The 12893-nt window shown below is 37.1% G+C and overlaps 1 protein-coding gene across 1 annotated transcript in view; it reads left to right on the top strand.

Moving 5' to 3' along the window:
* Window positions 1-12893, top strand: part of ANKFN1 (ankyrin repeat and fibronectin type III domain containing 1) — a 438173-nt gene that overhangs the window by 368423 nt on the left and 56857 nt on the right. The window contains 4 exon segments of the mRNA XM_055133117.1: window positions 941-1040; window positions 1764-1896; window positions 2369-2485; window positions 11040-11255. Of these exon segments, the coding sequence (XP_054989092.1) occupies window positions 941-1040; window positions 1764-1896; window positions 2369-2485; window positions 11040-11255 (566 nt within the window).

Below are 12893 nucleotides of genomic sequence, written 5' to 3'. Positions count from 1 at the left end.
TCTTGGAAACTAATCCTTTATCTGATGAGTATTTGGTAAATAATTTTCCCATTCCGTGTCTCTGTATCTCGGTCTCCATTTCTTTTGAGGTGCAGAATTATTTTGGAAAGTCTCCTACTTTTTGTTAGTGAGAGCTACAAGTTTTGAAAAGAATTGCTGAACAGAAACAATTATGGGTTTTCTCTATGTGGAGCCACAGAACTTTGCACATAGTAGTATCCAAGTAGTAGTTTCAGAAATTAATGTGTCCATTTTTCTTAAGACTTTTTTTTAATCTGGTATAATCCTTTTCAGTTTTTATTTCAGTTTCTTTTTTGGAATGTACAGTATGAATAATCATGCCCATACCTACAGCTATTTTTACAAGTTCAAATAGAAATTGGAAAAAAAATTTCTCTAAGATACCACAAGTATACGATAGTGTACAAAAGTGTACAAAAGTGGTGGCTAGAAGAGGGAGTGTTGTTTTCATTTTTTCTGCAAACTTTCTACAATGTGTTTATATTTGTTTACATTTGTTTCATAATTTAAAACACTAAACAAAATATATCAACCAACAAGAAAAGCTAGTCCAGCATTGAAATGTTTGTGAATATTAAAAAGACATGTGGGGAGGGTAAAGGACCTGACTTTTATCCCGCCTTTTAAGAACTCATTTGCCCAAACAGTATAAACCAAACATCAGTGGTGTCCACTGGAGTATTACATATTATTCACCTCCAAAATTTTTAAGGAGCTGTTCACTAACTGGATTTACCAGCTGCTGGCATCTCAAGATACGAGCTTCTTGTAGGAATGAATTGTCTGAATCCCTACCTAAAACTTGGGATACATGACACTGAGGGAACAAGCAGAAGGTGGGAGGTAGGTGGGAAGAAGGTACTGGGAGGATAGTTCTGCCAATGGAATTTACACTGTATTCTTTTTTCCTGAGTTCCAGAAAGTTCAAAATTACAAACCACCGGTCGCAAGCAGTCAGTCTCAAGGAGCCTGAAACACCTCTTCCATTCCTCAAACAAGTTTGTTAAGACCTTAAAACGGTGCGTCCTGTGTTATTTTTCCAGCAAGTCCGATCTTCTGAGGAATCAGATGGATTTAGTTCTGAGTAGAAACTTGGTAGAAATGTCTTTCTCTGCTAATAAAGAAATATATGAACCATATTGCAAACCATAATGCCCAAAAGTAGAAACAGAGTATGGGGGAAATTGTCTGCCATGAAGGCAGGGGAGGGCTGGGAAGAGGGTGGAGAATACTGGGGACATTGGTGGTGGAAAATGTGCACTGGTGGTGGGATGGTTGTTCAATCATTGTATGACTGAAGCTCAATCATGAAAGCTTTTTAAGTGTTGCTCACAGTGATTCAATTTTTTTTTAATTTTTTTAAATGGAATCACCACGTGGAAAGTTACAATGCTTTCAGGCTTAAGTCTCAGGTATACAATGCTCAGACACCCATCCCTTCACCAGTGCACATATTCCACCACCAGGAACTCCCGTATACCTTCCCCCCACACCCCCCAGACAGTGATTCAATTTTTAAAAAGAAAAAAAAGTATGAATTTTACTTATATTCCTGAGAACTAGGACAAAAGAGTGATTTCTCTAACTTGTAGCCAGTGGACTTGTGATATTTAGCACTACTATATCTATAGGTATATTTTAAAGTGTCTTTTATTTGGTTCAAGTATATTTTCCTGCATGATAGAAGTTGGGTAGAAGAGATCATTGAGGATACATTTCTCTTTTTCCTTTTTCTTTTTTAGGGGGCTCTACATTGCCATTATATTTTATTACAAAGACAATATGCTAGTCACCAATGAAGATCAAATACCAATTGTTGAAATAGATGACTCTCACACCAGTTCCATAACACAAGATTTTCTGTGGTTCACAAAGGTATACTAAGTTCTAATTTCATTTTCCCCCCACTTTGTGCCAATGTTTACTGCACATAAATCTCTGAAACCTTAGTTAAGGGGTCTCTAATGATCAAAGTTTTTTGGGGGGTATAAATTATCTGAAAGGTCTCTTTCAGCCCTGATATGACCTATGCCATAAAAAACACCAAAGTAGCATCTACACTACATTTTCAAAGCAAAGACACTTGCATCCTGTCAAATTGTGTCTCCACTATTCTGAATTATGGGATGATTTGGCAAAGACTAAAATGTGGATCTGACTGTTTCATTAACATTCAGATCTTTTTCCAATTGGACGGAGATCAAAAAGTTGTTTCACATGTATCTGAAAATGGACTAGAGAACAAACATCAGGGGTCAGGTTTCCTTCTCCCTGCTTTGCTTTGATGCCACAAACTAAATCATGTTCTGGCTTGGACGATGATATGACCTCGTGTCTTCTTTTGCAGCTGTCTTGTATGTGGGAAGATATAAGGTGGTTGAGGCAAAGTGTACCCATCTCCATGTCCTCATCCACAGTCCTCCAAACACGGCAGAAGATGCTCGCAGCAACAGCCCAGCTACAGGTGAGGGGCCAGCTTTAAACCCAGACCCCCAGGGGAATTTCAGAAAATCTTAGTCAGTTCAGTTTTCAGTTAAACCTGAGAAGGAGGATAAAGATGGGCAGCTTCTTCCTTGAGATACCGAAGGATAGAGAGGTTTTTTGAACATTTGAGCTTCATAGCTGCTCACTTAGGGGGCCTGTGCTTTGGGGAGGAGGGTAAGTCTCCTGAACAAGGAACAGTCTCTCTTACAGGAGCTAGGACTGAACAAATCATAAAATAAAATTTATTCTAGAACTGATATAATTCAACTCATTTCATGTGAAGCATCCTTGTTGCTCTAGCATCCTATGTACTTGTGGGTATATGGAAATGGAAAAAGATCAGCAGACATCTTGAGAAGTTTCTTAGATTTTTGCTTTCAGAAAAACACAGAACATTCTAATACTTTTTTTTGCTTACTTTGAAAACTTAAAACTTAAAATATTATCTTTAATCTTAAATCAGATCAGGGTCTTAAACCATATAGAAAGCTATAGAGATAGATTACTGAGCTTATTCTAGGAAAAAAACACTGAGAATGGAATTCTTTTTTTTCTCTTTTAAGCATCATGAACATTAAATTCTGTCCAAACTTTTCTGAGTTTTCCATTCATTGTCCTCTAGTATTTCCTGAATTTACAGTTCTTACCTACATGGAATTGGGGTCTCCAAGAAGTTATTGAGCTTCTTTCATTGATGGATATCTACCTACAAAGCTGTCAGTTACAGAAAAAACAAAAATGCACATGACATGACACTAAACTATGTCAGTCGGGTCATACCAGTCAGTTGTGTCACAAAAATAAAGTCATAAAAACACATTGTAATAAGAATACTTTGGCTCCATCTCCATCTACAATTATAAGAACGTCACTTCTTGACCCATACAATAACAATAGCATTCAACTTCCCACAGCAATAATTGCTTTCCTATTATAATTCATTCTAAAAGGTAACTCTTACTTTTTCCATCCCGTGTTCCACTATACTGCAGAGGCTTTTACTGCCTGTTGTCCTCATTGTCTTCCGAGATTTTAGCAAACAGTATTTTCCATTTCAGTAATTTCTTGGTTACAGAATCTTCTCCTTCAACTCAAGAAGAAGTTCTTGGACATGGGCCAGGATGACTGTGCTGAATTCAAAGTACCCCTTCCTTTCATTACTGACCAGCTTGAGTTAGGTCAACCTGCAATACCTCGACTGTACTTTCTTTAGGATAAAGTTCATTGCCAGGAGGCTCCCTTAATTTCAAATGGGGCTCTGTATTGTGTCTTTGTTGGAGACTCCTTAGAACACTTTCGGCTGCTACAGTAGTATGAAAAGTATCAACCTGACATAAGTCAGTACAGTTAGATGCTCTGGGCCTAAGGAAACCTTAAAAGTAAGCAGACTGCTTCTCAAATATTCCTAATGCAGCAACTTTTCGATTTCCTTGATCATTGATGTATTGACCTCACCACTTTTTATAGAGCTTAGCTTCCTTTATCCTTCATAATTACTCCCTAGAAAATACTAGAAATTTCTGGGCACTCTCTCCGTCTATATTATTTGTTTAGAAAAAAATCCCGAGACTGAATGAATTTAACACAGGAGTAGTTTCATATTACTACAAAAATCACAAAAGAAGGTTGACTGGGATTATGTTAAATTTACGATTATGGTTCTCACGTCATGTCGCCTAGTGGTCCCATTTAATTTCTCTACTAAATCCACCTTCTATACGAGTGTTTTCCAAAGGGGTCTGGAATGATCTGGAAAGATAGAGTAGTACCTATGAGTATAATTTTGGGGAATACTTTGTTTAAAAAATGTAGGTTTCCAGGGAAAAGAAGCACTGAATAACTTTCATTCTGAAAGGGGGACAATAAGCAAGATAAGTTCAGGGTCCAGTGTAAGGATACCTAGGGAAGACCATCTTCATTCCCCCTCTTCTCCTTTCCCTTCCCCATACTCTCAATCCCCACATCCAGATGGCTTAACTGAAAAATTCATTTCAAAAATAAAAAAGAGGGGGGTGGAGCGATAGCTCAGCGGGTAGGGCATTTGCCTTGCCCTTGGCCAACCCGGGTTCGATTCCCAGCATCCCATATGGTCCCCTGAGCACCACCAGGAGTAATTTCTGAGTGCAGAGCCAGGAGTAACCCCTGTGCATCGCCACATGTGACCCCCCCAAAAAAATAAAATAAAAAGCAAAAACACATAAAAAAAAAAGAATTGACAATTTCTCTGCCACCAAATTTCAAGCCCTCCTTTATGGACTCTACCTACTCTTTCTTCCTTCCAACAGATGGTCTTACTCTTCCCCACAAAGGCTTCTCCCCTCACATGTCCTTTACAACACGCATGTGAGAATTCTCTCCTTCCTTTAACATTCTCAAGTCTGCATCCATCATGATGCAGCCTTCCATCAAATACCTTCCTCAATCTCACAGCCCTTTCTATTACCAAACCGTCTCTCTTCTCTTCTTTACACCCAGCATTTTAGAAGAGCTACCATCATTCTCTTTCTCCATTGACTTTCTCCCTTCTCATCTAGTTCTCAGTCCTCTTCATGTCATTGGCTACCTCACTTCCATGAGATCCTGTCTCCTTGGGAGTGTTTTGTTTTTTCAAAGTAGGTTCCAGTCAAGAAGTCTTTTTGGTAAACTGCCTGAAGAAATCTTGGGGAGATCAGGAACTAGAATTCAAATACTTTGTTATTGGTGAGATTTCCCTTTGCATTCTAAATACTCTCTATTATTCCAATCTTTATATTTATAATTCTGTATTTCCTGCACACACATATGTGGCAGGATCAAACACAGAGTTTCACACATACAAGATGAACACTCTACCACTGAGCTACATCTATAATCTCTCCAGTGGATAATTTTTGTTAAGTCATTGTGATTTACAATATTGTTAATGTTTAAGGAACACAGTGTTGGTTACCACCAGAGGGTTAGATTCCCTCCATCAAGATCTCTAGAACCCCTGTCACCTCCTCCCTCACTAAGTGAATTCAGTTCTATAAGCTGACTACCAGGGTCTGACGTCAATGTCCAATGTTCATTCCTCTACTATGTTCCTTTAGACACAGAGATCATTTACTTTCTGTCCTCCCTTTGAATCATTTTGCTCAGCATGATGTTCTCCAACTCCATCCCAGTTGCAATAAACTGCTTGATTTCATCTTCTCTTCTAGCTGGGTAATATTTTATTTTGTATATATACCAAGTTCTTAATCCATTCATCTGTTCTTGGGTCCTTGGGTTGTTTCCAGATTTTGGCTAGTGTGAACAAATAAATGCAAATGTTTTTCAGAATTAATGTTTCAGTGCTCTAAATTAATGGTTTAGTGTTTTAAAAGTAGATGCTAAGAAGTAGAATAGTTGGGTGATATGGAAGCTCAATCCTAATTTTTTTGAGATAACTCTATAGAATTTTCCAGAAAGGCTGAGCCAGAGAATATTTCATTTTTGCACCCATCTCCTCCAGCATTTTTTGTTTCCATTCATTCTATTATATGCCATTCTCATGGATGTAAGGTGATACTCATTGTCATTTTTATTTGCATTTCTCTGATAATAAATACTCAAGAACACTTTTTCATATACACACTGCTCCTCTTAATATCTTCTTTGAGTAAGAATCTGTTCAGTTGCTCTCCCCAATTTTTGCTACAGTTTTGTTTTTCCTTTATTTTACATTTTGTGAGTGCTTTATAAATTTTGGATATTTGACCTTTGTCAGGTGTGGTGAGCAATATTTCCTCCCATTCAGCAAGAACTCTTTATTTTCCAATTAGCAGTCCTTTCATAGTGAAGAAACTTTTAAATTTGATGTCCCAGTTGTTTATTTTTGCTCTTTTTTCTTTGCCAGTGGCATTAAATTATTAAAATCACCTTTGAGGTTGATATCAATGAAGAGTTATACTCATGCTTCCTCAATGTATTTTGTGGATTCAGGTCTGGTGTATGCAGGTCTTTACTCCATTTTGAATTAATGTTGTGCATGGTGTGAGATTGATATCCGCATTCTTTTTTTTTTTTTTTGTCTATTTGGTTTTGGTTCAGGGTCACACTAGCTCTTGTCAGAGATTATTCATAGCTCTGTGCTCAGGGATCACTCCTGGTGGGTTCAGGGGGGCTTACACCCAGGATTAAACCAGGATTGGCTTCATTACCTGCACCAGATTCTTTTTTGGGAGCAATGGCACAGCAGGTAGGGCGTTTGCCTTACACGCAGCTAACCCGGGTTCGATTCCTCTGTCCCTCTCCGAGAGCCCAGCAAGCTCCCAAGAGTATCCCGTCTGCACGGCAGAGCCTGGTAAGCTACCCATGGCGTATTCGACATGCCAAAAACAGTAACAACAAGTCTCACAACGGAAACGTTACTGGTGCCCGCTCCAGCGAATTGATGAGCAATGGGATGACAGTGATGCAATGATAACTAACCAGTGTTCCCAGCACCATTTATTGAAGAGCTCTTCCTAGTTCCGTTTCATTAACCCAGTTCATTTGTAAGTTAGCTGGTCTTTTATCTCTGGGCTCTCAATTCTGTTCCTTATTTACAGCAAACAGTTCAGCAGTGATTGATAAACTTGATCCAATTCTCTTCTTTTAAAATCGCGCATGCTTTGCTTTCCATGACTCCATACTTCTCAGACTGTTTTCTGATTTCCAGGCCTGTCTTTCTCAGATTCCCTTGGACTTTGAGGCTCTGAGCTTAGGGGAACCTGTCTGCCATGATTTTATTACTTTCCCCATACCAAGCATATGGCAGACCCTTGGGAAGGACTACCTAGACCACCTTCACTTATTCCACTGAATAGGTCCCAGGTAGTATTCTTCCTGTTTTACAAAATGTATCTCAGATCCTCATCATCACACCTAATAAGAAGATACTATTTGGGTATTCGTTTGCCGGATTAAAACTGAGGTCAAGAAAGGATAAATAACTTGTCCAATAGGAATACAAATAGGGAGAAGGATCTTAATTCAAATCCATATCGAATTAGCAGTGATCTGTGTTTTTCCTCATCTTCTTGTCTGTTTGTTTACAGAACTCAGACACAAATCTCAAATGAAGCAAAGCACTGTATTCACATTGTAGTTTTCAAAGAAAAAAGAAAAAGTCAGTTTTGTATCATTTGGAAGTGGCCTTAAATTTCACTTAGTAGAAAGTAAATATTAATTGACAGATATCAATGGTTAATTTATGTAAATATTATTTAAATGTTAATCAGTTGGTCTATAATATTAATTTACATGTATTGATTTTAATAATAATTTTATATTAATATTAGTAATAATATGGATGTTAAGAATAATTTATTAGTTAATATTATCGAAGCAGATAAAAGATAAGTATTTGAATAAGAAAGTCAAGATGAGAAAGTCTTTAAATGGAAAAGACGCTATATTGGTTTTCCTATATTTAGAAAAATGACTAAAGCCTAAAAAGGAAATGTTTTGCTCACCTGCAAGAGCACAATATCAATCAATTATTCTTATACTGACAGATGTCTAAGCTATTTACCCTCAAAATTCAGTAATAATCTGATAGTGCAGATTGGGCTACTTTAAAAACTTTCCACCACAATACCTTTGAGAAATTACTGCTAGAATCAGAGGTAATACAGAAGTTATGGTGTTTGCCTTGCTCACAGTCTACCCCAGCTCTATTCTTGGCACACCATATAATGCCCTAAGCACTGCCAATAGTGATCCCTGAGCACAGACCCAGGAGTAAATCCTGAGCACTGCCAAGTGTGACCCAAAATCCTAAAAGTAAATAGACTTTGTGAGTCTGTAGTTAAAAAGCATATTATTTATAAATACTATAAGAGGATTTATAAGAGGGGACTTCCCCAAATTTTACTCTTCTCTTTCTGTCCTTACTATCCTTACTATCTCTGCCCTTGACTTCCTCTAATGTGTTGGGACACTCCAAAGTAAATAAAGATCTCTAAATATTGTATCCATTTAGGGCTCCGAACATTCCTGTGATTTTTTCTGACCATCCATAACCTAGATGCTCCCCTATTAGTCATCAAGTTGCTTTTATTTCTCTTTACCTTGTAGGATCTCAGAGTTCTCAAAATCTCCAACTTTGATTGCACAGCATGACAGGGGTTCATTAGCCTGGTGTGTTTCCTTTCTTTTTTTTACTTTTCCTTTAAAACAGTTAAAGAACCTGAATTCAGTGCCCCACCCCCCACCCCACTTGGTGCATAGTTGCAATTTATCTTTTCAAAATATTCAACTGTAAAAATTGAGTCTATTTGATGTCAGTGAAGCTTTCAGGAAAACTTTTCTTTTTTTTTTCTTTTTTGGTTTTTGGGTCACACCCGGCGATGCACAGGGGTTAGTTACTCCTGGCTCTTCACTCAGGGATTACCCCTGGCGGTGCTCAGGGGACCATATGGGATGCTGGGATTAGAACCCGGGTTGGCCGCATGCAAGGCAAACGCCCTACCCGCTGTGCTATCGCTCCAGTCCCAGGAAAACTTTTCTTGTTTAGCTCATTAGTCAACATATTGATGATCAACCAGTTACTAAAAACCCCTACAATAACAAGATTTAAATGAACTGACCATCTTACTTGACATCCCCCAACTTGGATCCAAAGTTAATCATAGTTTCTGGTATCTTAGTGATAATTTTAATTTATTCTATAAGGTATTGAGCATAACATTTATATATTATGTGGAAGGAAATCAGGGTTATAGAAATAAAATAATCACTCTCTCATTACACGTCCATCAATATATGCGGGAAAACCAGAGTCATTATGAGATAGAAGTTTGCAAATGAAGCAAAAAAGGAGAAACAGAATAGTAAATTTTACCAAAGATAATTGGTAAAGTCTTCCCACAGAAAGATAAAACCTAGGCTGAGTCTTGAATATGTGTGAATCAGATGAGATTCTGATTTCAATAGTAATGAAAACACAGATCCTCAATCCCAACTCTATGAGATTAAGACTAAACTAAAATTAAATTAAGAGATTAAGATTAATTTTATTGAACACTGAAGACCCTTAATTTTAAATAATATAACTCAGGGCCATGAGGATAAATAATTTTTCAGAAATCTAAGAGTTATTGAATAGCAACTAGCTGTTGGTGTGAAATACAACTAGCTGTTGGTGTGAAATACAACACCAATATAAGTATAAGCTTAAAGGCAGTAGAGTATTGGAACCAATGTGTACTAGCTAAGTAGTTCCAACTGGTACATATTCAGGAATTTGGAAAGCCTGTTGTCAAATCCTTGGTTGTTTGAAACAGGCTATGGTGGAAGTGTTTACACTACAGAAATTGGCATATGCTATAAATAAGGCTTTTTAAAATTTTTTTAATTTGCAGTTTGCCAGAAAGCTACTGCTTATTTGGCCAGTATTTCTTTGCAGAAAACTGTCTCTATAAAACTCTCATTTTATAGTACTACAAAGGGCTGGGCTAAGACTTCCACCAATGATTTCTCTTTGATTTAGAAGTGAGTTTGTGAAAAGGAATGCTCTGAATAATATAGGTCATTGAATCACTGCAGCCTGCCAAATAGAAGTGGCAGTCCTGCCAAATGAATTTTAATAATATGTCAAATACTTTTTGATGAAATTTCTTACTTATGTGTCTAATTCTTGTGAAGAAAAATGGAAGGCTTTTCATGATCTTCTGTAGATATTGACTGACAAATACATTTCTATGTCATCCTTGTCATTTCCATAAATTCAGTTCAAATTTCGCTCTCCTGCTAAAAGGTTATCACCAGGATTTATGTGAGCTCACAAAAGTAACAGTGCAGAGATTATTTATATTTGAAAAAAATCAAAGATACTGAAAATAAATGGGTATTTTGTTCTATTAGTTCAGTGCTTTAAGTTAGAAATCATCAAACCTGAATATTTGTAAAATGTCTGTCAGGCTCCTACACATTTGATGCGGCATCCCTTCTTTTCCTCCCCTTTCTAAAAGTATTGTTTGCCTCGATTGGCCAGTTTACAAACAATTTTAACAAAATACTTAATTAATAGGACCTCCTAAAATGTTCCTAAGTCAAACCAGGCCAATCTCCCAATTAAAATATCTTGAAGGGAACATGCTGTCATCTGGGGACCTGTACAAAGTGCTACTTTGTCAATTCACTTCTTCCATTTTATACAACCCCACTTCATACCAGCTTACTGTAGATCTCTTGAAAAACTCCACAAATAGCATACTTGAAATATCAGGCATTTTTCTTTAAAACATCTGGGATTCTCTTCAAGTGCTGGTAACTGAGGTTTATGTGCTTGTGTTTCTGTGTGGGAGAGGGATATTTACAGATATTGCATTTGCTTTTTTAAAAAAACCGTTATTTTTGTGCCTCTTGCTATAATCTTTGTAAGCTTATGGTGGAGATATTTTCTTTTAGCTTCTGTTAAACCGCATATTCTAGGTTTAAATCTGCTTTTAAAAGAAATAAGAAGCCTTCTCAGAAACACCCGATAACTATTCATGGTTGGGTTGCTTTGTTTGCCATCTAAGCTACCAAAAATCTTTTATTTCTAGAATTTACTTGGAACACACAACTTGGGAAGAGTTTACTATGAACCCATTAAGGACCGGCATGGAAACATCCTCATAGTTACCATCAGAGAGGTAGAGATGCTCTATTCATTTTTCAATGGCAAGTGGATGCAGATCTCGAAACTGCAGAGCCAGAGAAAGTCTCTTTCAACACCAGAGGAGCCTACAGCTTTAGATATTTTACTGATAACCATACAGGTATGTAGTGTCTTCCATTTCCTAATATACTTAAAGCCCAAGCATGCTTACTGAGACCCTAGTGAAATATACCAAGAGCTATTTACACAAGCATTGATGGAGAAGAGAGAGAGAGAGAGAGAGAGAGAGAGAAAGAGAGAGCAAAGACATTGATCATTGAAAATATTCCACACATAGAGAGTATTTAGAAACTCATCTTGATTTCTCACTCTAAGATCTAGACTTCATCAAGGAGTAGGTATTCTGAAAATTCTCTGGTTAAGAAACCAATAAGAAACACGGAGAAAAATGTTTGAGTAAGGCTTTATAGATAGTATAATCAAAACATTAAAGCAAGACTTGAATGGACCATAATAATAAATTTCTATACTCTATATATGCTTGTATGTGTGTATATAAAACACTTTGAACAAACTTCTTACACATTCTTTAAAGACTTACTTTTATTGAAGTAACTTTTCATTATATAACATTATATAAGTTTCATGTGTGCATCATTGGCATATATTTATTCTTGCTTGTCCTTCACAATACTCCCTTGGGATAGATTGGCATGATTAAATCCATTTTAGGAATGAAATGACTTAGGTTCAAAGATATAAAGTGACATATGGCCACACACAGAGGCAGATTTAGTGAAGCTAATGAAACCTTAGCATTATTCAGATCTTCATTTGCACAAGCCCTTCCAAGGCTCTTTTACATTTTTACATTCATAATTTTGTGTTCTCTTTTTTAATGAAGCCCCCCCCCCGCCAATTACAGCAAGCTCAGGCCCCACCAATCTTCAGCAGACAACTAGAAAGTGGCAGAACTGAAATGTAAACACAGATTTTCTGATTAAAGCTTTTAGTGAAACTTATGGATGAAAGCTTTCTTAAAAACCAGTCACCTAAATTCAAAACTCAAGCAACTTAGATCCTGACTCAACCAAGATGCCACAACTGGGATATATTCCACATCTTCTTCTGAGCCCAGCACCATTCCTACATTTTTTTATATATTAACATAGGCTTCAAATCATTTCCTTCTTTCCCCTTTTCCTTTTCTCTTTAAAACAATGATAAGGGTGTGTTCTATAGCACTCTCTGGTTATATGGAAAAGCTCACAGAACTATCTACCTTGAGCCCTCTGCAACCAGTGGCATAATCACCAGATAGCCATTGGAAGAAAAATGAAGAAACTGGAAAAGGAAGAAAACAGTACCATCTAAACAAGTCAGATCCAAGTTTGACCCAAATCACCCTTAAAACCTAGGATATCTAACTTCTTTTCATTGTCCATTAAGGGGTAGCTGGTACAGTAATATCGCCCTTCCCTTATGTACACTTTTCATAACCAGAACAAAATGCAATGTAGCAATGATAAGCTAATTGGTCAAAGCCAATACTTCTGGATTTGATTTTCTGGAATTTGGGTTCATATGAAATTGATAAGAGGGTGTGTGTGTGTGTGTGTGTGTGTGTGTGTGTGTGTGTGTGTGTGTGTGTGTGTGTGTGTTAAAGTGGAGGCCAGGAACAGACACATTTGTGGTTCCCCCTTCACCTTTTATAAGCAAGTGCTAAAAGAAATATTTGAAAATCATAATAAATTGAGCTTTTACAGGGTGACTAATACACTAATCCCCTATAGGGATA

Source organism: Sorex araneus, chromosome 3, assembly GCF_027595985.1.
Source record: "Sorex araneus isolate mSorAra2 chromosome 3, mSorAra2.pri, whole genome shotgun sequence".
In the NCBI taxonomy this organism is placed as follows: Eukaryota; Metazoa; Chordata; class Mammalia; order Eulipotyphla; family Soricidae; genus Sorex; species Sorex araneus.
The sequence above is the reverse complement of the archived record's forward strand: the minus strand, read 5'-3'. Positions and strand labels throughout refer to the sequence as shown.